At 45.3% G+C, this 26043-nt stretch overlaps 1 protein-coding gene across 6 annotated transcripts in view; it reads right to left on the minus strand.

Annotated features, from left to right (window-relative positions):
• Window positions 1-9191: 9191 nt before the first annotated feature.
• LOC120698983 (structural maintenance of chromosomes flexible hinge domain-containing protein GMI1-like) overlaps window positions 9192-26043 on the minus strand; it is a 33648-nt gene continuing 16796 nt past the window's right edge. For 3 of the 6 annotated variants that reach the window (XM_039982811.1, XM_039982802.1, XM_039982819.1), the window contains 21 exons: window positions 23358-23433; window positions 23054-23242; window positions 22763-22945; window positions 22636-22657; window positions 22434-22551; window positions 22250-22366; window positions 21816-22130; window positions 21612-21730; window positions 16320-16497; window positions 16112-16220; window positions 15866-15963; window positions 14389-14487; window positions 13262-13328; window positions 13100-13182; window positions 12736-12999; window positions 12492-12659; window positions 12219-12333; window positions 11567-11741; window positions 11238-11429; window positions 10178-10495; window positions 9192-9772 (listed from right to left, as the gene is read on the minus strand). In XM_039982811.1, the coding sequence (XP_039838745.1) occupies window positions 9451-9772; window positions 10178-10495; window positions 11238-11429; window positions 11567-11741; window positions 12219-12333; window positions 12492-12659; window positions 12736-12999; window positions 13100-13182; window positions 13262-13328; window positions 14389-14487; window positions 15866-15963; window positions 16112-16220; window positions 16320-16497; window positions 21612-21730; window positions 21816-22130; window positions 22250-22366; window positions 22434-22551; window positions 22636-22657; window positions 22763-22945; window positions 23054-23242; window positions 23358-23433 (3327 nt within the window). In that variant the 3' untranslated portion in view covers window positions 9192-9450. Of the gene's footprint in view, window positions 9773-10177; window positions 10496-11237; window positions 11430-11566; window positions 11742-12218; window positions 12334-12491; window positions 12660-12735; window positions 13000-13099; window positions 13183-13261; window positions 13329-14388; window positions 14488-15865; window positions 15964-16111; window positions 16221-16319; window positions 16498-21611; window positions 21731-21815; window positions 22131-22249; window positions 22367-22433; window positions 22552-22635; window positions 22658-22762; window positions 22946-23053; window positions 23243-23357; window positions 23434-26043 lie in introns of those variants that run through there. The other 3 variants (XM_039982826.1, XM_039982833.1, XM_039982842.1) reach the window with 3 other exon arrangements.

Below are 26043 nucleotides of genomic sequence, written 5' to 3' on the forward strand. Positions count from 1 at the left end.
GCGCCCGCGCACCGGGTGCTCAGCCCGCTGCACGTGATGCGGCGCGCGGCCTTCCCCACGCCGCCGCCGAAGCGCCTGCGCGACGCTTCCCTCTGGTTCTTCCACGCCGAGGACGGCTGCGAAGACGGCGCCGTCGTGGTGGAGGTGGTGCTCACCGATGCCAAGGTGCAAGCGGAGGTACGCGCCATGGCGTTCGGCGCCTGGGGCGTCGTCTGCACCACACCGGCAGAAATGGAGCTCCAGCTCCCCGCCGTGCCATTGCCTTGGGTCGAGGAAATCCTGCCGCCGGTCCAGGGGAAAGTCCACATCCTTACTAACCACCCGTGCATCCTGGAGCTGGACACGGTGGCCGCGAGCATCTCCGCCATCCGGCTTCCGGGCAGCGTGGTGGTGACGACGAGGAACTTCAAGGTCTCACGCAGCCAAGATTTGGGGCTCTTCCTCGTCCATGCCAAGGGTTCCCTGCTCAGCGTCTGGCACCACAGGATTGGCAGCAATGGCGCACGCGACTGGGTCACTACGACTTTGTTCCAGGCCGTTTGTCCCGGCAGCCTTTGGGCCCGGGACAATAGGTGGCTTTTGTTCCGGGTCCAACGGCTAGCCGGGCCAGCGGGGAGACAGGGGCCTTTTGTCCCGGTTGGTGGTACCAACCGGGACAAAAGGCCCGCGTAGCCTTTTCTCCCGGTTGGAACCACCAACTGGGACAAAAGGCCCCCATTTTGTCCCGGTTGGTGCCTCCAACTGGGACAAAAGGCCTTGGGCCCCTTATCCCCTTCTCTCTTCCCCCGTCCGAGCCATTCGGCTCACTTGCTTTCTTGCGCTTCTTGGCTCGGGATAGAGTTCTTACTCATTTCTTCACCACATTTGTGAAGATCTTTGATTCCCCGTCCATTCATCGGCGCTAAAGGTTTGGGGCTTGTTTTTCTCTTCTTCCTTGGCTTGTATAGCTCATTTCATGCTTTAGAAATAGAGAAAATGTGTAGCTAGCTTATTTCTTGGACATTTAGCTAGCTAGATTGCATATGTAGGTGTGATTTTCTTTTAGATTTAGATGAGTATGTGGATAGTAGGAATTTTTAGAATGAGTGTAGATACTTCATGTGATGTACTTGTATATATGACCATATTGTGGATAGTTGTTTTTTTTATTCATGAATGAATTAATGAAATGAGTATATTATAGAATTTTTTGTATTATGAATGGATTATTATGACTAGGGTTTCAATCATAATTTCTGTGCTAGGAAAAATTCCTTATTTTTACCGGAGCCTATAAACAACTAGTTATTATTGCTAGAAAAATGTGAACACTTGAAGTGCAGTATAACTGTTTTTAAAAATCAGTTATGCTTTATGCCTTAATAACTTGTGTTATTTTTCATACCCTGTAAAGTTATCCATTAAATCTGAAAATTTTGCAGAGAACTCATAACGTCCACCATCCCGCCCCGGACCCCGCCGCGCGAGCCCAACGTCCCCGAGCGCCGCCGACCTCACGCCACCGCCCAGAGCCCCGCGTCCTCCGGCTCGCCCCGCCTTCGCTTGTGCGAGTCCAATTATTTGTTTGAATTTGTTTAGAAATTAGTTTAAATATGGATTATTTGTTTAAATTTGAAAATATGGATTATTTATTTAGAAATTATGTTGTAAAATATATATTATTTGTTAATGGTGCTTTAATTTTGATGACAAATAGGGTGTTAATTACTTTTGAAATTATATTATTTAGAGTTCATGTTATTTAGAGTGAAATCATAATTTGTTGTTTAGAGTGAAATCATAATTTGTTGTGTAAATAAAGGTATATTTACAAATTCTCGAAATGTATGAATGTATGTATGTATGTATGTGTAAAGTGAGTTTAAGGGTTTTATTTGTATTCATATTTTAGTTACGATGGACCCGCGACACACATACGCGGAAGACGAACAGTTCCTGTTGAATATGATTGGCGAAGGTCAAGGAGATGTCCCTGAACAAGCTGATGATGGCAGCAATACCGACATATATTTGAATATGTCCGGTGATGGAATTGAGACACCATCTATTCAGGATAACACTGCTGCTGAACAAAGTGCTAATGTACGTATCACAACTATACTTATTTGTAGTGACAATCATATTTTCATCTGAATCTATATGAATACTATGAATGTTTTTTTATAGCCGTCTGGATCATCGTCGTAGCAGAAAAAGACGAAGCGAGGCCCAACAAAAAAACTGGAAGGGCGGTTCATTATAACGGAAGTTGGTCCAGATGGCGAACCGATCGCTCCAGAAGCTGCCGCCAAAAAATTCATAAGACAATCCGGATGTATTGTCAGGGACCACATCCCGATCAGCTTCAGGCTTTGGAAAGCTTCCAATCCAAGCGAGGAACGGGATGCGGTACCCGAAAGAGAAAAAGAATGGTGCTGGCGGGAGCTTAAGAAAAACTTCACGGTTCCAGCTGAATCCGAAGAGATATGCAAGCGCTGGACCCTGAGTAAGATGGCCGAACAGCTGCGATCATTCAAGAAAATTTTGACGAAGAAATATATCAAGACCGGGACCACACCCGTATTTACCGGCGAGCTCGAAAAGCTCAGGGGTCACTGGGATGCATTTGTGGAATATAAGTCTTCAGAGCTTGGGCTTGAGAAGGTGCAGAAGGCCAAAGACAACGCCTCGAAGAAAGTGTACCATCACACTCTAGGCCAAGGAGGCTACAAGCTTGCAGTACCCAAATGGGAGAAGATGGAGCAGGATCTGCTTGACAGAGGCATCCAACCTGCGACCATGAGCTGGTCTGAAAGGTAAAGGACCTGGTTTTATGGTCACGGGGGAAGCTTGGACCCATTGACTGGTGACTGCATCTGTGGGCCAAACATCCAGCGAGCAGCCCAGAGATTACAGGAGGCCATACAAGCAGCGGCCGAGGGAACATTCCAGCCGGATAGAGAGAGGGACGAGCTGACTTACGTCCTTGGGAATCCAGAGCATCCGGGCCGCACAAGAGGCAAAGGCGTGGTTCCGTGGAAGTATGGGTTCAGGGATTACATTGAATCATATAGAAGCCGGCAAAGAAGAAAGAAAGATGAGCGGGAGCACATGCGAAGGCTAGAGGAATGGCTCATGTCACACGATCAAAGACTGGAGGAAGAGGTTCAATGCCAAGTGGCCATAGCAATGAGCCAGTAACAGTAAGCCCAAATGGTGCCTCCAGAGCCTAATGTCGCAGCCGATCACATGTCTCAGCGGAAAAGCAGCTGCGCTTCCACAGACGTCGCCGTCGCTGAGCCAACGAGGATGCATGCCGCAGTTGAAGCGTCGGCCCCGCAGCGATTTCCAGTGGATGAGATCACCCAGCGGACACCTTGTGACCTGCAGACTGACGTTAAGAACTTAATGTTCACTGTTGCGTACGGTACCGCCATGCTAACCCAACCAGGCGACGTGTACCACGGGCAGCAAATTCCGCCTAGATACACAAGAGTTGGCATGGAGCAGGTGTGCCAGGGTTGGGAGACGCTCGAGCTTGATATTCCTGGAGGCGATGGGGAGAGGACACTAGCAGAAGCCATTCATGGCTACATCCTATGGGATAAGCGTTACATTGTCCAAAAGTCGGATGATCAAACACCAAGACCGGCATCTCAGCATGCCTCTCCAAGACTGGCATCTCCGCAAAACTCCCCAAGGGTAGCACTGTCTCGGCAAGGATCACCGGCGCATTCTCCATCACCATCATCTCATGCGCCGATGAACACTCAAGCGTCACCGTCGCCTCCATGGCCACCCCCTCCACCGCCGGCAAAGAAGCAGAAACGGCCGCCGGCAAAGAAAGTAGCTGTACCGGCTAAGGAGCCTCCAAAGAAGAAGGAAAAGGAGAAGAAAACCAAGGAGGCTCCTATTAAACCCTGGGACATGAGCCTCGAAGAATGCGATCGGATAACTCAACAAAGAGTTAAAGAGCACTTCAAGCCGAAGCCGAAGCCGGAGCCCGAGAAAGTCATAAATCCGATAAATTTGAAATTTTTTAAGGGAATGTGCGAAGCAAATAAGAGAAAATTCATTCCTGGAGACCCCCCTTCAGACTACGAACGCACAATTATCAAAACTACTGAGAAAAAGAAGAGACAATCAAAGTCGTCGTCGTCCGACGTTCCACAGCTCGGAGCCCAAAAGAAACAATCAATAGAGCCTCTCGTAGTGGGACAGACGATGCAAGAACAAGACTTTGTTACATTTTTGAAAGAATCAAACCTGACGGCGGCTCAGATTGCAGGGGGAGAAGATATTCCAAAGGACGATGTGGTCGTCAAATGGACGTTTGAGATCGGCAAAACTCTTGTACCCCCCGAAGTAGTGTCTGTGCTTCCAACGCAAATGTATAAGCTGCACCAGCACTACATGCGTGCGATGGCAGATTGCATCTTCATGCAGGGCGCAAAGATTAAAGATGACGATTTCTTACGGGGGGAGGCCATTATATGGATAACCTGGGAAGAAATTTACCAACTATTCCATCAGAAGGCCCTCGACATCTCTATGGTCGGCTTGTGGGTTCTGTAAGTATTTTACTCTCCTTACGTATTATTTTGCATGATCTCAACATATTGATCTCTTGATTTATTCGGTATCATGTAGAATGGAGATACATACTTGCAGAAGAAAGGATACTCTCACCTCGGCTTCATCGACCCAATTACTTGTAATTGGAGGCTTCTACGTGACAATTCCGATGAGATATTCCAAAACTTATTCAAGTACATAAGCGTTCATCACAACAAGCAAATGATATTGTTTTCTTACAACTTTGCGTGAGTGATTCCTTTCGTCTAACTCTTTCTATTCTGTAATCGAATTGTTTAAACCTTAACTACCAAGAACTGCCTCCGTATAATCTTGCAGTGAACACTGGGTCCTAATTGTCATAATTCCCGAGAAGAGCCTACTCGTGGTTATGGACTCATTGAGGAGACCTCCAGAACAATACGAAAATCTTCTTAACATGATGAAAAAGTAATTCTACCACTACTCCGTCGATGACCGATAATTTGAATCATTTTGTTACTTTACTATAATTGTTCTAATCATGCACAGGATTTGGAAAGAATTCGCTAAAAATCATCCGGGCAAATTTGACAAGGAATTGAAGATCAAGACAGATTTTCCGGTACGCACTTGGATGATTTGTTGCACGATTCATTAGTTTTATTATATATTCATGTAAATACCTAATAATTTCTTCTCTCTTAAAGTGTATGAGGCAGAAACAAGGCACTGTATTGTGCGCATACTATGTATGCGAGAACATCCATGGTCTGGTAGGTCCTCCAAAGGGCTGGACAGATTGGGAGGAGGAAGTAAGTAAAAAACTTATTAATATTTGAACTTGTATTTTAATTAGTCAAAATTAATTATCCCCTTTTTCCATAGGTCGGTGAGATGCGCGATAAACTAATACCGGAGGAAAAGATTATGACGATTCAAGAATAATTCTCCGGATTTATTGTTGAGCAAGTCCTCGATCCAAAAGACGAATTCTACTATGATAGAATATCTAATATTGACAATCACAGCAAATATGACAATATACGCGTATATATGTAATTAAGAACGAATATACCTATGTAAATATATATGTGTGTCTATGTATTAAATTTCTATTTATGAGTATGTATGTATTAAATTTCCAAAAGACGAATTCTACTATGTAATTAAGAACGAATATACCTATGTAATTAAGAATGAATATACCTATGCAAATATGATGGAGTATGTATGTATTATATATATAAGCACTCCAATAATATATATGTGTATATATATATATTTATATAATATTGGTCCTAGACATTTTCATATGTAAAGGAATTCACATGTATAGATATGTGTATACATATATATATAAGTGAATTAATTTATATATGAAAACTATCTAGGACAAATATTATATAAGTAACTATATATATATATATGTACATATTAGTGGAGATCATACACACTGAATTCCAATACATAAGTTTATTTGAAATGCAAAAGTATAATTGAAATAGAAAAAAAATTGAGAAAAGAAAAACATGAAAAAAGGGACCTTTTGTCCCGGTTGGTAACACCAACCGGGACAAAAGGGTGCGCTAGCCACGTGGGCGCTGGCTGCACCTTTTGTCCCGGTTGCCAGACACGGGACAAAAGAGCACCCCCTTTTGTCCCGGACTGGCGTTCCCGGTTGGAAAACCGGGACGACAGGGGTTTTCCAACCGGGACAAATCAAGTTTTTTTTAGTGGTGGCAGGTGGGCGATAGGATTCCTGTGCGCGAGGTGTGCGACCGTGGGGAGAATGTTTCGGTGCTTGCGGTTGATGACAACGCGGAGTTTGTGCTCTTGGGGCTCAAGACAAGTGCGCGACTCGTGTGCGTGGGTGTGAAGAGCAGGATGGAGGAAGTGTACGAGGAGACGCCGATGCTTCCTGTGCGGGGCAATGTGTTCCCCTTTATGATGGCTTGGCCTCCAATCTTCCCAGCGTTGAGGGAAGAACATACTCCCTCCGTACCAAAATACAAGCCATGCTAGGAATTCTAGGACAAATTAATAAGAAGGTAAAATGATCATGTTTATCCCTATTTATTATCCATATTTGACGCTAATTGATTCTTGCATGCACATGCACTTTCTAAATAGGGTAGAATGACATGTTTTTTAGGACAAAATTTGAATGCTAGGATGCTATTTTGGGACGGAGGGAATATATAATCAAGAGGAATGATGTCAGGACTTCTCACGTTGTATTTTTTTTCCGCATTGAGGTAATGTGAGCGGACAACAAATTAAATCACAAAGGTTTGAGCGTGGCCGTCATATGATCATGTGTCCTCCACTTGGTGTAAAATGTTTGTGATGCCTTTACTGGGTTAGTACAGGGCTTGTTTGTTTGAGCTTCCTAGCAGCTTCTCAACATGAAAAGTCAGAAGTTCAAACAAATAGCGAACTTCTGGTGCAAAAGCTTAGTTTATATGGAAATCTGGAAAGCTCAGTTTTATGAGCTTTCCATAGCTTGAGCTCAGAAAGCTAAACACGTCTTCTAAAAGGTAGTGTTGGCCAGGATTTTCAGAAAAAAAGGGCCAAAAGCTCAAAAGTAGTAGCTCAAACAAATAGTAAATTTTTTTGAATATGCCATTTTACTTCCAGAGAAGAGGAATTCCACAATTTAAATAATAACTACTACCTCCTTCCCAAATTATAATTTGTTTTGGCTTGTCAAGATACATAAATATAAAGGCAGCTCGAAGTTAGCTGAACCCAAGGCGGTCAGCCTTGTAGAATTTGTGAAGAAATTTGTTGAGCAAGGCAGTGTTTTGTGTTCTCAGAATTATTCCCAGGCTACCTTCCTCTTTAGAACGATTGGCATGCTTCCATGCCACTAGGCATCCACCTTTCTGAGAGAGATCCAGAGACACTGTTTTTTATATATCAATCTGTTACAAAATCTTCTTTGGTAACTTTAAGGTACAGAGATAAAAAGTTGGCATGGAAGAGTAAATGGAATTGACCAAAACTAATCTACTAGCATAAGAAAGAAATATGGTGATACCCATTAAATATTTTCCCATTCTTGTCAATATTGGTATAAAGTCATCTGCTGCAGATCTGGCGGTGCAAAGAGGCAAACCCAAATAAGTAAAAGGCATGGTTCCAATCTGACAATCCATGGTACATATCAATAGTGCCAACTTCTCATCAAGCACATTAATGGATACTAAAAGGATTTGTTAAAGGGGACCTTCAGTCTTGTCGAGCCTGGCAAGTTGGGTAGCATTAGCTGGTAAAATGATGAGGGTGACATCGGCATACTGGATATTGGGAAATCACCACCAAACTCCTGTCCAATGGGGTGGCTGATGATGTTTCTGCTTGCTGCATCATAGATGACTGATTGTAGGAGATCTGCACCTAAAACAAATAGTAAAGTAGGGTCCCCTTGCCTAACTCCTCTTCTACATTGAAAGGGTTTTCTTAGCACCCCACTGAGCAAGACTAAGGAAGTACCTGAGCTAAGGATTTTTTGGATCCATTTAGTAGAGAAACCTTTGTTTCTTAGAGCTTTCAAGATGACTTGGTGTTCCAGTTTATCGAAAGCCTTTTCAAAATCCAGTTTCAGAATAACAATATCTCTTTTTGACTTATGGCAGATAAGAAGAAATTGATAAGCCCAACCTAGACAATCTTAAATTGTCCTGCCTTTAATGAAACCATATTGATTGGTATGCATCACTTTCAGAATAACCAACTAGAGTCTATTCGCTAGGAGCTTTGTTAGGAATTTAACTGAGTAATTCATCAGTGAGATAGGTCTGTAGTCGTTCATTGTCTCTGGACAGACTTTCTTTGGTATAACCGTATAAGAGTAATGAGACCCCCATTGATGCTAGAAATATCCAGATTACTAGCAGCAAAATCATTACGCAGTCTGAAAATGTCTCGCCATTGGAGGCACGGTGTCGAGGTGACTTGTCTAGTTATCTTATTGTTGCCAACAACTCTCGTTAACCAAGGATGTAACTGAGTGGCAATTGTTACAGAAAATAACCATCGCCTGGGCTCTTTTTCCAAACATCTTCTGCATTAGGCGCGGGGAAGTCAGGTGCCAGACCATGAACGGATGGACTCCACCTGGTGCCCTCTGGTACCCTTGCGCTCTGCTCCACCGTCCACCGGCACTGCATCATGGTCTGCGATATATATTTTCACCATGTAGAGCTTGCAAGCTCGTCCAGAGCTCTAGGGAAGCTTAGCCCAATCACCGTGACCACAGGAATACATCATGTAGCGTCATTGTTTAGATGATATTTTCCGTCCGTCTATCCAACTGAAGGAGCTCAAAGACTAAATGGTCCGTGTCAAAATATTGAAGTGGGATATATGATTCACAATACAATGAATATCAATATCCAACACTTTTAACATTGTTCGTTGCGGAATCCAAATCCGAGTAAAAATAAATATTTGTATTCGTATTTGTATATATTTGCCCATATCCGATCCGTTTTCATTCATAGTGGTCAGAGGTCAAGTAAACAGCGGAGGCGAGATCGAACAGTCATGTCATGCACACCGAGTTTCTGGAGGTGACGAAAGAATTAAACTAGTTAAAAGCATTCATAAGAAAGAATAAGGTTCGATGCAGGCAACCAAACAAAACAATTAGGAGGCACGAAAGAATTAAACTGGTTAAAAGCATTCATACGAAAGAATAAGGTTCGATGCAGGCAGCCAAACAAAACAATTAGGAGGCTATCAAGGGTACAGCATGTGCATGTCATCACGGCATAATGTCCATGTACCTTGGCAGGAGACTGACCATATCACGTCAGTTCAAACTACCAACACAAGGGGTCTCCATATGCATTGCAGAATAGGTCTGCCTACAAAACTACAAATAAACTGTGTCTACGGCACAGTTCCTGCTTACAGATCAAGTAGTTCCGCTTTCACCGGGGTTAGAACATGCTCGTTCCCATAAGGTTGGGTTATTTTATCTGATATCTCGTCAAACTTGCGCTTCCTCTTGTTGAACTTCTCCAACAGTTCCTCATAAACTATTTCTTGTTTGCTTATTTCGGTTTTGATTGCTTCCAAAAGCTTCACTTTGTCATCCAGCTTTCTTGCTTCCAAAAGCTTCACTTTGTCATCCAGCTTTCTTGTCTTCGTGACAGCATCCTGATGACCTTTTAACTCACCCGGAGTTTCCATCAAGCCGGAGACAACAGGAAATGTTATCTTTGGATCACTGGAAAATAGACCAGATTAATTTAATACAATATAGTAATGGAATAAATATGCTACCAAAATAAATAATGATTTTGTGATGGAAATGTATTACAACTAATGCTAAATACATTACTTAAGTGAATGTTCTTTTTGTATCATAATATCAACCTGGTGATTAAAAAGATTATTCATCTTGTGTAATGGCAAAAAATCAAATGCTTTAGAATTATTTCCTAGTAAAGCTCTCTAACAAATAAAGAATGAACCGAAAATTCAAAATAAAGCCAAATGCAGTGGTCATTGGCCAGTTAGTTGGCAATACTTCATTAAGTGTCATTCTTGTTATCCCAAAACCATCTAACAAATCGATAGTCAAGGTGTCATTCTTGTTATCCCAAAGGAGCTTATGAAACATAGTACTGACCTGTAACCAAGAAGAAGTTTTCCTTTTCCTTTAATAATGCCACCATCCAATGATATTGCTCCACCGTTCAAATAGTCCTTGGCTCGGAACATATCATCTCGGGTTTCATAAACTTGAAGCTCTCCAAAGAGACTATAAAATAAAGTTTCACGGAGTCCATGTCCACCTTTTGTTGTTATGTTCAAGTTCTCGTCAGAAAGATTTATCATATTGACAGCAAATCCTTTGAATCCCTTAGGTCCATTAACATGTGGAAACGGCCACGTCAGGTTTAATTCCTTTTGTGGACTGTTCCGCATAAGACCTCCTTTGAAGGGCCTGCCAAAGAGGTGCTGTAAATATAAATGCTTTCCATGGGATAAATTGCAAGACTAGATTACTTTCTCTACTCGAGAGAGATTTGACAATACATAAGACAGTTGGCACAGAAAAACTATTATCTACTTCAGAGATTTGTCAATACATAAGGCAGTTGGCACAGACAAGCTATGTAAGATAGATCCATAGCCCAGTTTAGTACTTTTGATGATACAAACAACAAATTATTCTCATAAACTAGTATTCTAACCCAACCCACACAGCCAATTTGAGGAATTTAATTTTATATTAGCTTGTTTGATAATGTCGTGTATGCCTTAGGAAAGGCTTACTCTGCAGGCGACAGTCAAGCAAGGCTGACATGAGACACTTATCATCAACGTCAGAGATAACCAAGCTATCCTAGAAGATTAGTTAGCTCCTAGCTACCAAGTCAAATATATTTTCACCAAGATTGTGTGTGTCAGTTAACATTAATGTCATAATTTTCATTAGGAAGATTTGTTAAGCAAGCATCATACTAGGCGTATACCTATGGAAATAAAAGAAGATTAAACCTAGTCTCCATCTAATCAGCTGCTCATACACATAAGGTTGCATATACTAGTGGTAGGTATAATTCTAATACTATTTTAGAAAGTTTATTATATGTGTGCTTGTCCTTGGTCAAAATTACTTAACACTCAAACGGGACAACCACAGAAACAACTTTATAATGGAAACTACAAAATGTTGATCTTACTCTATATCATCCAGGCAAATGGTAGAAAATCTACTCTTTATGGGAACTCCTAGAGCAGCTGCTTCATGATGAATGCCAAAGCCAACATCCACATCTCCATCAGTGTTGTATTTCTCAATGCAATTAGCAGCATCCATTGTCTTGCAAACTACTGAAAGCATGTCATCTTTGCCAAGATATACAGCAAGCATCCTACAAAATAAATACCCAAAGATCCAGAGGAAGAAAATGATACATCACCTTAGAAATGACCAAAAACGAACTACATACAGTCCAGTGTCAGAGATAAATTTAGCCACTATTTTAATTGTTCTTACAACAACACTTACTTGCCAATTTTGCTGTTTGGAACAGTTCCAAGTAGGGCAACAATACCGACAAAATCATCCATGAAACATTCACTAGAGCATAGAACAAAAGCAGCAGTACCAGGTTTTTCTCTAATTTTATGACGAATTAACTCCTTTGCATCAATGAAATAACCAACCATAGACCCGACCTCACCTGGTTAAAAAAAACTGAAGTTACATAAAGCAGCAAACCAAAAATGAAAGCAATATGGTCTTTCCTCTTAATACAAAGATACGCAGCTCTCCTGCATGTTCGAGGAAAAAAAAGCAATATGGCTTGGCAAAATTAGTAGATTGATTATGAGGTGCAAAGCACGTGTACATGTATAGGCAGGGAACCTAGGGTATGGCTTATGGAAACAGAACCAACCGGAAGTCCTTGCTTAACACAATCATGGCCTAAGGCCTGTGCGGCCAGCCACCCATGGCCCACGGCCTAATATAATTACCACGCTAACACAAAAGCTATCTGCTGTAACCATAGTGATGGCAGAAGAATACAAGGACCATTGCAAATGGAGCTGAAGCTCAAGTTAAGATTATAACACAATGATTATATGAAAGCCGGAATATTTCGCAATATAAAGAATGAACACACAATCAATACAATGACTGCGCATAGAAAAATCACCTTTTAGGGTGTCAATTTCCTCCTCCAGTGAGTCCTTGCGAGAATAAAGAGTTACAAGTCTCTTTTTTGTAGACTCTATCTCTGAAAAGGTATCTCCAACTTTACTTTCGGTTTTCTGCATAAGTCACGATATGGAATAATAACAGAGATCTTAGTGATGGACATGCTTGAGAGTTTCTTTAATCTTGCTTGTAAGTTTGTCATAGTTTTAAGAAAATTTCTATCTAGAAAACAGTGTAGTGCCCTGTACTTTTAGGAATGTCAAATTCTTACCTTAATAACATCTTTTACATATGTGACAAGATGACTAGGTTGAGCAGGAGCAACTTGAAAGGGAATTAAAAGATTTGAACTGTCAGTGGATAAAATTGGATCTCTCAATATAGGTTCAGGTCCATCCTCAAAGCTGGTCAATACTAAATCGAAAGGTTGAACTTGAAGCTGCAATGGTTAAAATTTAGTAGTACATTGGAAACAATATATAAAACATGTCAGAAATGTTATATGCAATTGGCACCTGAATCGTTATTTGCAAATCAGGATAATGTGTGTGACATGCCACAATAGTGACATTTCCTTGTTCACGAGGAAGCTGCACATGAGAAACTACACACCTTCCATGTTTAATGGCATATCGTGCTCCTTCCGCTAGTGGTAACTCATTCGATGTGATGTTGAGTGTATGAAGGGGTCCATCTATGGATTCATCAATTAGACCGTTGCTATCAGAAACTTCAAATATTATGTCCAGAAAGGATCCAGCCGGACAACTTTCAGGAACCTGTCAAATAGCAACACACATAGAAACCTCAAACACTATCTCAAAATTAAGGGCCAAATCACAAAAATAAGCATTCATTTAAGGAAAAAAAGTATCTTACATTTACTGCCTTTAACTCTCTTATGGCTATTTGAAATATTTGTAAGAAAATCTTCTTCCCATTGTGAAAAATTGATATACAAGCTGCACATGATAGGCATAATAAGTAGAATGAAAATTTAGTATAAAATGTTGACATAAGCATAATCCAAAATAACCAAACCTTCTGAACCAAAGCCACCCAAGACTCTTAGTGCTCCACGTAGGTCAATAAACCCCTCACCATTGACCTGCAAAGTTCACTCTTGAGCATAAATGCTGGCAGATAGACAACTGCAGAACTATTGATCAACAAAATGGCTGCTATATATGATGGTCAAAACATGAGGTAGGAATAAGGGAACAGTAATGTAACTGTTCTCTAACAACATACCATATTCCTTTAATCACACAGTAAAGCTCATTTGCCATTCAATAAAAACACCATTATAGTGCCATCACTATCTCTATTTTGAACAGGCACAACAAATTGTGCTAGTTTGTAAATAAGAAAATTCTTTCAGAGTCCACATTAGTTGCCACCGTGAACAAAATCCTGACATGGCATATATGATTACTAGTCCAAAATCCTCCTCCACTCAAGCCTCTCTCATTCAAATTTAATTTGATGAGGGGATGACAGTAAAATATTATCTTTGAAAGCAGAGGCCTAGAGGGTCCGAAATTGGACTTTCTGAAAACTAAAAGCAGGTGGCATGGAACTTTTCTTCTACTATACCTGAGCAGTTCAAGACTAAGTACAACACACTACTTTATTTTTCCTTTTGTGCAATGAACAAAATGTTCCTTCTGTATGAATGCAGCGGCATGAATTGGAAAGAAAAAGACAAAGGTAGATCAACTAATGTGCCACATTGCCCATTCACTATAGTTACAATCGCAGGTTACTCATCATGTAAAGTGCAAACAATGAGATTCTGGCATCTGGCTGCAATTTATCTTTTCTGGATTCTGCAGGGTACAGTGGGTTTAGGATAGGCTTGGGCTTGGAAAGAAATTGAGCAGTTATGCTCAAGCTGACCACTGAACAATACTATAAAAAATGTGGGTATTCCAAAAAAAGATAAATCTAATGTAATAATGCAAATCTAATGTAATAATGCATTCAAATTATTTTATTTTGTACATTCAAAAGTCTTGGCAATATACTGACCAGTCAAATTCACCATCATACTTAAAGTAGGTTGATACATGTGTTAGAACCACGCACAAATTTGAATAATATCAGTTCAGGCCTATTGCAATGCACTGGATGCATTTGAATAATCATACATTATGTGAAAGGCTTACCTTCTGAACAGAGATTTTTTTGTCTAGAAAACAGAGTCCATCAACATGGATATCAAGTATGGTTCCTTCTTCAACATGATTGCTAAATTGATCGAACACCTGCCACATGAAGTGGTTGGTATTCAGGGTCACAAATAAACACCCAGTAAGGATTTACTGAACCGGAATGAAGTATTACACTTTATACAGTCCCCAAATTCAGATGTAAGGCATACCTATTTTAAACTGAAGAAATCTCATTCTTCATGATTCTAGATTTTCACTCAAAAGTAAGAATTTTGTTATTGCATGGTCAGTTGCCAGCTTTTTATCAAGAAAGTGAGTACCACAGAAAAGTATTAGTGTAATTTGCTCCTCTGAAACAATTTTCTCGCCCTAGATCAAAGAATTAGCTTCTGTTTTTTATTCGAATGAAAAGGAGCCTAATCTTTTGTTAGATCGATATATGATTTAGAACCAAACAAATCTTCCTAACAATGTCAAGACCTACATTCCTATTAAATATGCTATCAATGTACAATATGTTCCGATCGATGAATCACTGATACGCCAGGAAGGGCACGGTGCCCGTATCCAATACGGTAGGATACAGCGATACAGCCCGATATGCGTATCAAAAAGTATCGAGAAAATAAGATTTAAAAATAAAAAATATAATTCTCAGTACGCAGCGGATACTTCATGATATGCTTCTCCTGACACATTGGCACAGCTAAACCTCTTCTCAGAGCCCATCAACATCTGAGCCGTTGGTAGTCAGCACATGTGTCCTCTAGACCTCTACTCCTCTGATCTTCTAGCATGTGCGCCACCACATGACCGTCTGCTAGCGCCGTCCCTTGGTAGCTCTGCGCCCCCACCATTGGGATCATGCATGCTGTCATGAGCGAGCATAGCCACTGGGATCCGAAGCTGTGGGATCTGAAGCCACGGGCGCGAGGCGCGCATCATCAGGAATCTGGCGCATGCTCCGGTACCTTGAGTGAAAACTGCAGCCTGCAGGAGAGTCATGAAGCAATCGCCGGTCAAGACATCGCACTCCAGTCTCCAGAGTTTCTTTGTCGCATAGAGGGTCAAGACGAGAAGAGTTACCCATGTACCAATCGATTCTCTTGCTGGAACAGTCAGTTTGCCTTCTCATGCCATACCATGTACCAATCAATTCTCTTCCAGGAGTGACGTGTGTGGAAAGAAATGTGGTTGTACTTAGCTGTAATGGTTATTAGTTAATTTAAATATATATTATTCATCGTATTGGCGTATCCTTATTTTTCAGCTATTGACATATCGGCATATCACTGTACCCTATCGCGTATCGGTGATACTCAGAACCTATGTATCAGTGATACAAAGGTTCCGATGGTTCATAAGGGCTTCTAATAGCTATGTTGGGCCCTTACTGGGCATCTGCAATAACCAATTCACCATGCTTATTTAGGTAAGTATGGTGTACAAGTTAGGATCATAATTTAAATACCTCAAGAAGGAAATTATCGATCACTCTTCCAGGAGTTAAATTCTCTTCCAAGAAGAGGGACATGTCCATAACAACAGTTGATGGAAGGCCTGGTTTAACTGCAGTAAAACATATCAACTCTTATAGTGTGAATAAGGATCAGTACTTAAGGAATAATAAAAAAATCCTCATGAAATAAAAATTAACCAAACTATAAAATTGCAATACATGAATGTAACAGATAAGCAAACAAGCTTTGTATCTAACCTTTACATGGCCATATACCAGACAACTTATTATCAAATGAAGATAGCTTCAACTTCGCCTCATACTTTGGCCGTAGTATGTCTAACTTGCTGGTTTTAAACAAAAAATCCTTCATGCACAGCACAGCGTCAAATATGATTAGCATTGAAACATCAAATATTACCAAGTTATGGTTGGTATTGTGATAATGGATGTTCATATGGCATACTTTGACGTTCATCGTTAATGAATCTGATGCGAGTTCCACTTCAACGTCATCAACATGCGCAAGGACATCATCACCATCGAACAAAGTTATAGTAATGCCAGATGTATCAAGGAAAGGAATTTCATTTCCATATTGATCAACACTTTTAACAGCAAGGCATATAACTGGACATCCAAGCCTGCAATATCAATTCTTATCAACTGAAAAGGCAAAAGTAAATGTAGCAGGAACAAATATAACAAATGAAGCAAACAAGAGTTCTGTGCAGAACTTCATATGACTATCAATCATGGACATTTTTGGGCATGTTTGAGGGACGTGTTGGAGTGAAGTTTAGGGTGAGCCGTGTTAGGGCCTAATTACAATACTGGTACTGTTGGAGGATAATAATTGTTATATTCCTCCAACCCTAGAAGGGTGGGTATATATAATGCATATACATAGGCCTCTAGATGGGCCTCTATACACACGGGCTCAATATACTCCAACACCCCCCCGCAGTCTGAACTACCGGCACAGTGATGTTCAAGACTGGACAACAAGAAAGCCAACACCCCCCGCAGTCTGAACAACCGGCGCAGCGGTGTTCAAGACTGGACAAGAAGAGAGTACAAGTAGAGTACAAAGGGCTAATACCCCCCGCAGCCACAACTAGCCACCGGCTACGTTGAGGCTGGATCGAAACTCCAAGAAGGTCGATGAGGGCAGCCCCTTGGAGAAGATGTCAGCAAACTGGGAGGTAGTCGGGACATGGAGTACCCGAACATCGCCAATTGCGACTCTGTCGCGCACGAAGTGTAGGTCAATCTCCACGTGCTTCGTCCGCTGATGCTGGACGGGGTTGGTGGAGAGATACACGGCGCTGACATTGTCGCAGTAGACGAGCGTGCTCTTGGCGAGCGGGCTGTGGAGCTCCGCCAAGAGCTGTCGTAGCCAGGACGCCTCCGCCACGCTGTTAGCGACAGCACGGTACTCCGCCTCGGCACTGGAGCGGGAGACAACCGGTTGCCGCTTGGACGACCAGGAGACCAGGTTGCCGCCCAGGAAGACGGCGTAGTCGGAAGTGGAGCGACGAGTGTCCGGGCAGCCAGCCCAGTCGGCGTCGGTGTAGACCACCAGCTCTGCTGAGGAGGAGCGGTGAAGCACCAGGCCAAGGTCCACAGTGCCTCGGACGTAGCGGAGGAGATGCTTCAGCGCAGCAAGGTGTGACTCCCGGGGATCATGCATATGGAGACAGACCTGCTGTACAGCGTAGGTGAGGTCCGGCCTGGTGAAGGTGAGATACTGCAGAGCGCCGGTCAGACTCCGGTAGGCAGTAGGATCAGCCACCGGATCACCCAGATTAGCAGACAGCTTCGCCTGAGTGTCGACAGGAGTGGAGCAAGACTTGCAATCAGTCATCCCAGCCCGCTCCAGAATATCGAGGGCGTACTGCCGCTGGTGAAGGAGAAGACCAGACGGGCGAGGCTCAACAGTGACGCCCAAGAAGTGGTGGAGCTGACCAAGATCCTTCATAGCGAACTCCTGCTGCAGAGAGGAAATGACACTCTGAAGCAAATGTGGACTGGAGGCTGTGAGCACAATGTTGTCGACATATAGCAGCAGATATGCAGTCTCATCCCCACGGCGGTAGATGAAGAGAGACGTGTCAGACTTGGCCTCGTTGAACCCCAGTGTCACCAAGAACGTGCCGAACCAAGAGTACCAAGCCCGTGGAGCCTGCTTCAGTCCATATAGAGACTTGTTGAGCCGGCAGACCATATCCGGACGACTCGAGTCCACAAATCCCGCAGGCTGAGAGCAGTAGACAGTCTCGGACAAGATGCCGTGAAGAAACACATTCTTCACGTCCAGCTGGTGCACAGGCCAAGCACGCGAGAGCGCAAGTGAGAGGACCGTGCGCACCGTAGCGGGCTTCACGACCGGGCTGAAGGTCTCATCATAGTCCACACCAGGCCGCTGAGTGAACCCCCGGAGAACCCAGCGAGCCTTGTAGCGCTCCAGTGTGCCGTCAACCCGACGCTTGTGCGTCCAGATCCACTTGCCAGTCACCACATTGCAACCAGACGGACGCGGGACGAGGTCCCATGTCTGGTTGGCTAGAAGAGCCGCGTACTCCTCTTCCATCGCGTGACGCCAGTGAGGATCCGCCAAGGCGTCGCGGACAGAGGAGGGTACCGGAGAGACCCGCGGCTCTCCCTCGGTGGCGGAGAGAGACGCGGCCTGGGACGCCATCCGCCGAGTCACCATGGGATGGATATGCCGAGGATCCCGATGGATGACCGGCGGGTGGTACACCTCCGGCCCGGCTCGAGAGGGAACCGGAGGAGGCGGCGGCGGCGGCGGCGGCGACGGCTCCGGTGGCGGCGTCGCAGGAGCCTCCGGAGCAGGAGGCGGCGCCGGTGTCGACGCCGAACGACGCCGGTACACCTGTACCGGCTGAGCGTACCGCTTAGGTGCAGGGGAAGGTACCGGGGCTGCGCGTGGCGCAGTGGGAGACACCGGGTCCGCGCGAGGCACGACCGGAGGTCTGGGTGCCGCGCGTGGTGCGGCCGCGGGCACCGGGGTCGCGCTCGGCGCAGCAGGGATCACCGGAAGTGGTGTCGGTGCGCCGGGAAAACCTGCAGGAAAAGGACAGACAGGTAACGGTGGCTGAACCGCCTGGTCAGTCGGAAACAGAGACGCCAGCTCGGGATCAGACGAAGGTGTGGAGGAGGTGGAGTAGGGGAAATCCGACTCGTCGAAGACGACGTGTCGGGAGATCAGAACGCGGCGAGTGGTGAGGTCAAATCATCGATACCCCTTGTGGTCAGGAGAGTACCCGAGGAACACACAACGAGTCGAGCGGGGCGCCAGCTTGTGAGAAGCGGTGGCGGAGGTGTTAGGGTAACACGCACACCCAAAGACCCGAAGGTGGTCGTAGCGAGGAGGGGTACCGAAAAGAGCGTGGTGTGGAGTGGGAGCAGGAGAAGCAGTGGACGGAAGGCGGTTGAGCAGGTAGGTGGCGGTGTGGAGGCTCTCAGCCCAGAAGCGCGGGGGGAGAGAAGCCTGGATCAGAAGGGTGCGCACGACGTCGTTCGTCGTGCGAATCATCCGCTCAGCCTTGCCGTTCTGAGGAGAGGTATACGGACAAGACAAACGCAGCTGAACACCCCGAGACAGGAAGAAAGACTGGGAGGTGGAGTTATCGAACTCCCGCCCGTTGTCGCACTGGACGGCCTTAACGGTGAGGCCGAACTGAGTGGACACCCAGGCAAAGAAGTGGAGAAGGGTGGTTAAGGTCTCAGACTTGGCACGCAAAGGAAACGTCCAAGAGTAGTGCGAGAAGTCATCGACCACCACCAGATAGTACTTGTAGCCAGAGATGCTGAGTACAGGGGAGGTCCACAGGTCACAATGAAGAAGGTCGAATGCATGCATCGCATGCGAGGAAGAAGAGGAAAAAAGAAGTCGAACATGACGACCGAGCTGGCACGCATGGCAGAGGGGCTGAGCAGGAGCCCTAGTACCAGGAACATCGGTACTACGACCGAGCTGAGCCAGAACGTCGCGGCCTGGGTGACCAAGACGACGGTGCCAAGTGGTGGAAGACGGCGTCGCGGCAAAAGCGGCAGACCAAGACGGCCAGGGCGAAGAAGAAGACGAGAGTGGCGCAGCGGAAGAAGGAAGGCGAAGGGTGTAAAGGGGCCCCGTGCTGTCACACCGGAGTAGGGGACGCCGGAAGGCCGAATCCTTTACAGTGAGGGCAGAAGAATCAAACTCGATGGAACAACAATTGTCAGTTGTAAACTGACGAATGGAAAGAAGATTATGAACCATCTGAGGAGCAACAAAGACATTGGGAAGACGAAAAGAGCCAGGAGCAGAACCCACGGCGGTGACAGGAAGGCAAGATCCGTCACCAACCATGATGGAAGAAGGACAAGAGGGGTGTGGGGGTCGAACAGAAAAGAGGATACCGGCATGTGGGGTGTTGTGGAAGGAGGCACCCGAGTCGGCGATCCACTCGGTGCTGACCGGCGGCGTCCGCCCCATGGCGCTGAAGGACTGCCGAACAGGGGAGCAGCTCCGGCAGTAGCAGCACCGGCGGCGATCGGCGCGGCCGCGGGGGGCATCCCGACCGCAGGCCACACGGCGGCGAGGGAGGCAGTGGCCCGCGCGGAGTCCCTGGGCGCAACGGCCTGCGCGGCGTGCGCGGCGGCGAGGGAGGCGGCGGCCCGCGCGGCCTGCGCGGCATGCGCGGCGGGCGCGACGGCGGCCACAAAGGCGGCGGCGGCGGCCAGGTCTGCGGGCACGATGGCGGCCTGCGTGTTGGGCGCGACGGCCCGCGCGGCATGCGCGGCGGCGAGGGAGGCGGCAGCGGCGGCGTCGCGGGCCGTGGATCCAACGGCAGGGGCAGGACCAGCTCCCGGCACAGCAGCCGCAGGGGTAGCCTGGTCGGCGCCGCGCCACGCCCCCGTGGGTCCGCCCAGGACGGCTGGAGGAGCGCAAGAGGTCAGCCCGGCAGCGGCAGAGGCGCGCCATGGCAGAGAGGCAGCGGCCGCCGGGGCAGGCGCATGCCAGGCCGAGACGGCAGCGTCGGCGGCGGTGCCCGCGGCGCGTGCAGCACCCGTGGCGCCCGCGGTCTGCACAGGCAGAGCGGTGGCAAGCAGAGGAGCGGCGTCCGGGGGCCACACACACGCCGCGCCGGTAGCAGGGGAGGCCGCGCCGCGCCCGAGCACGGGCTGCGGTGGCGCAGGCTGCCCAGGCGGCGTCGTGCCCGCGGCCCACGCGTCGGGAGGGGCGGCCCAATGGAGGGTGCAGGGCAGGGGAGGGGGCGCTATCCAGGGGAGCAGCAGCGCAGTGGCCTGAGCGGCGCCCCTGGGCGGCGGCGGCCTAGGAGAAGGGGCCCCGCCCCTGGGTGGCGACAGCGCTCAGGGGGCAGGGCCCCTAGGCAGCGGCGGCGGCGCAGGTAGGGTGAGGGCGGCGGCGCTGAGGAAGGCGGAGCCGCACGCAGAGAGGGGGGCGGCGGCGCGACGCCCACGCGAGCAGGGAGGGCTGTGCGGCGGCGGCCCCCAGCGCGACGGGTGGATCCGCACCGAGGGCGGCCGGATCCGTCGCGGCGGCGGTCTGCGGCGGCCCAGCGTCGAGGGGGCCGATGGCGGCGGCTGCAGCGGCGGGCGCCCAAGTCGCGGAGGGCCATGGCGTCGGCGACTTGGGCTATGCTCATTTATAGGCTATGTTCAACAAGCCAGAAAGCAAGTAATTACACAAATATTACTATTCCAACTACGTATGCATCCCAGCACAAACCTTATATTCACAGGATCACTATTAGTGGAAGAGCCAGTGAAAAGACAACGCCTAGAGTTCAAGTCAGGACAGACTGTTATAGTTGTCTGTTTCTGAATGACACTTGTATCTCTGCAACTCTACAAAGCATTTCAATATACAGCATAAGGTTAAAAGAAACAAAATCTTGCAACTGATTCCATATGAAAATGTTACTATACTTACCACAGAGAAATTAAACTGGTAAACTCCAGATTTTTTAAATATCCACGAAGCTTCTCTCAATGGAAATACGTACAGTCCATGTATGTCATTATGCAATGAGGTTTTCTTCACCTTTTTATCAACAAGTTTTGCAGGACAGTCTTTACTTCTGGACAACTGTTTAACCTCCATTACCATCTCCAGCTCATCCTTCACAATATACTTCTGCTCAAGAAGACCAGTGGAGCTAGGCGTATAATTTCCTGGTCGTAAAACAGCTACAATTTCATGTGGAGGTCGATAACCAGCCATTACATCACCTTCATATGGTAGATCCTATCAAAGTAGAGCAAAAAAAACAGCGGGTGCGCGCACGCACACAATTTAAGGACCTCCAAAGGGTGTTTGCAAATACTTCACATTAAAGTTTGAGCCTATTATATTAAATTACTGACCCCTCTTAGTCCAAGAGCATCAACTTCAGAATTACTGATGAGTTCAATCCATGCAGGAGCCTTCTCCTTTCTCTTTTTCAGCATTTGATTCCAAGAATCATCATCCATAATTTTGTACTGCAAGTATAGCAATTAAAAACACACCAAACGCCAGAAATTTGTATGCATTTACGCAAGAATTTACCATTCTATTATCTATTATGCTGACGGGAAACGAGACTGATTCTTGGATATATATATTTGGACTCGTGCAGCCGGCTTCATCGAGCCAGCATCCTTGCTCAGCAGAGTAATCGATAGGCCTGGAAAATTTACAAAGTTTCGCATTTCTAAAATAAAAAGAGGAAAGCAAATTTTTTACTGGATAAACTGGGATTAAAAAGGACCTGCATATAAGGCGGGCTTCACCTGTGAATAAGGCAGTCCAACATCAGAAATGAAAGATATGCCAACCTCTTTCAGAATGAGGATATGTCATAAAAGACGAATACAATAGAACATGAGTGAACTCACCACAAATATCTCCTTGAAGACCTTCAACAACAATGTACTCCAAAGTGGTACACAAAGAAGTTTTCAATGAATAGAATGTATTTTTCATACGTCCAGTTGCTCCAGGAAGAATTTTCAGATGATCTCCTCTCCTCCAAGTCTTCCCTTTTCTGGTAATTGATCTATGAACTCTAATGACTTCAACTGCAGGATTGTAACAAGAATATAATAAAAATGTTCAAAGAATTTCATGATTTGTTAATTGAATAAGCATACAATAAGCACAACAGTTATGCATCTGTAATCCCTCACCATCATTGGATATTCCAAGTCGTTCCTTGCACTTTGGATTGATAATAAGGGTGGGTTCATCATCCCCACCATCCATTTCCACATCGTACTTGTCATGCATTTCCTTGATCCAATCATAGTATTGTTTCTCCAGCTGATTATAACTTAGTAATTTTTCGTCCTTGTCACAAGCTTCAACTTCAACCTCAGCTATTTAGCAAAAGAATTAGACCAACCGCGGATATTAGAATTATTAAATTGAAATTTAGCTAGTAAGTGTTAAAAGACTACTAGAGCAGTAAATCAGATGGGCGAACAACAAAACCTGAGGTATTGTTAAAATATTTGCTACCCCAATTACGAAGTGCCTTCGTAAAATGATTATGTTGTGCTAAATCAGTCTGCAAAATTAACATAACCCCAGTTAGTAACTCTACATTGAGTGCATATCAAAGGAACAAGTGCCTGACTCATAAAATATGGGGATGTCTAATAGTATCAATGTTGCAAGACAATAATGTTGAGTGCATTTCATAAGAACATTAATGTTATGCACTATCTGTAGAATTCTACTTTCTGAAATAACAGTTTAGTGGAAATATTCCATTCTAGGAATTTGTAACACTTAGATGAAAGAATCCTGACATTTTTTTCGTGAGACATAATAAAAGTGCACTTGGAACACTATGTTATATTTGTGACTTACAGTGGGTGAATCGAATGAACCAAAGAGAGAGAGCGCAAGGATAGAGAGCCAGTAGATAAGCAGTCAGTATGGGCCACTTGGGCCTATAGAGTATATGGGCCATACTTAACACCCCCCTTCAAACTTAAGGCGGAAGTGGAGGATCTGAAGCATTAAGTTTGAGTAAATGAAGTCTATGTTGCTCTCGAGTTTGTGCTTTGGTGAAGAAATCTGCTACTTGCAATTCTGATGGCACATACTGAAGAGCAATTGTTTGTTGATGACAATGAGATCGAGTAAACGAGGCATCAACACCAATATGTTTTGTGAGTTCGTGCTTCACAGGATCATTAGCAATTTGTATGGCTCCGGTATTATCACAAAGGAGCGGTGTGGGGGTATCACAGGAAATACCAAAATCAGCTAGCAACCATCGAAGCCATACAATCTCTGAAGTGGTAGTGGCCAGGGCTCGAAGTTCTGCCTCTGTACTTGATCGAGATACAGCTGACTGCTTCTTGGACTTCCAAACAAGGGGAGAAGAACCAAGAAGGATACAATAACCTGTGACTGAACGACGATACGTGGGATCACTCGCCCAAGTGGAGTCCGAGTAGGCATGAAGATGGAGTGGACTGTCATGAGCATAGAGCAAACACTGATATAAAGTTCCCCGTAAGTACCGTAGAACACGAAGCAAGTGTCCAAAGTGAACCGTTGTAGGGGCACTCACAAACTGACTCAAGATATGCACAGCATGAGCAATGTCAGGTCGAGTGACTGTGAGATAAACAAGACTCCCGACAATATGCCTATAGCGAGAGGGATCCTCCAAGGGAGCACCATCAGTAGGACGAAGCTGTAAGTGAAGATCCATAGGTGTTGCAGCTGTCCGATTATCAGTAATGCCAGAGCGAGCAAGAAGATCTTGTATATATTTGGACTGAGAAAGATAATAGCCCTTGGGAGAATGCAAAACCTCAATGCCTAAGAAATAGCTGAGAGGGCCTAGATCAGACATCTGAAATTGCTCCCCAAGTTGCTTCTTCACTTGAGAAATGTGTTCTATATCATCTCCCGTGATTAACATATCATCAACATATAGGAGAAGCAAAGTACGTCCATGCGGAGAATGATGAATAAAAAGGGCTGGATCATGCTCACTTGGTGAAAAACCTGCAGCCCGTATCACAGAAACAAAGCGCTCAAACCAAGCACGAGGAGCTTGTTTGAGACCATATAAGGCACGACGAAGACGACAAACATAGCCTGAGCCTGAGGGTGCATGAACACCAGGTGGGGGCTGCATATATACTTCCTCATGTAAATCACCATGGAGAAAAGCATTCTTAACATCCATCTGAGAGATAGGCCAAGAACAAGAAGCAGCCACAGCAATTAGAGTGCGAACAGTGGTCATGTGAGCAACAGGAGCAAATGTCTCATCATAATCAAGACCTTGAGTTTGCTGAAAACCTCTGGCAACCAAACGAGCTTTATATCTTTCAATAGAACCATCAGATTTGGTTTTAATTTTGAAGACCCATTTGCATGTGATAGGCACAGCATGTGACGGCAGTGGAACAAGATCCCAAGTACCTGTACGATCAAGGGCAGCAAGCTCCTCAGACATAGCAAACTGCCACTCTGGAATACTAGCAGCTTCCTGATAAGTGGCTGGCTCAAAAATAATAGCATTCATGCTGGGAAAACCATACTTGTCTTCAGGATGAATAGTACTACGATCCCGTAGATTATATCGTGGACCAGCCTGTAACTCATCAGAAATAATATGTGCCTCATCAATATTATCATTAGAAGTAGCCTGTAACTCATCAGAAATAATATGTGCCTCATCAATATTATCATTAGAAGTGTCAACAGCGGGCACATCAGGACTGGCCGAGATGGGAGAGGAAGAAGAAATGTCAGTGGGGATTTTGGAACGGCGCGTGAAGAAGCGGGTGATAGGTGGTTTTGAGAACAGATGAGGTGAAGTAGGTGTCTCATAGTGTGGAGGCGAGGTGGAAATACAAGGAGCAGGAATGGATGCGGGAGATGAAGTGACATCATCTGTGGATGAAATAGGAGGAAGACTCATAAAAGATGTGGACTCTGTGGGAGAATATGAGGGTTGTGTAGAGGGGTTATAAAAGAAAGGACGGTCCTCAACAAATGTCACATCACGAGAGATACGCATGCGACGAGAAGAAGGATCATAGCAGCGATAACCTTTATGCTCAGGACTATACCCCAGAAAAACACACTCAATCGATTGAGCAGTCAATTTAGTGCGCTCACGAGGTGCAAGCAGAACATAGCAGAC

Source organism: Panicum virgatum, chromosome 1K (assembly GCF_016808335.1).
Source record: "Panicum virgatum strain AP13 chromosome 1K, P.virgatum_v5, whole genome shotgun sequence".
NCBI classification, from domain to species: domain Eukaryota; kingdom Viridiplantae; phylum Streptophyta; class Magnoliopsida; order Poales; family Poaceae; genus Panicum; species Panicum virgatum.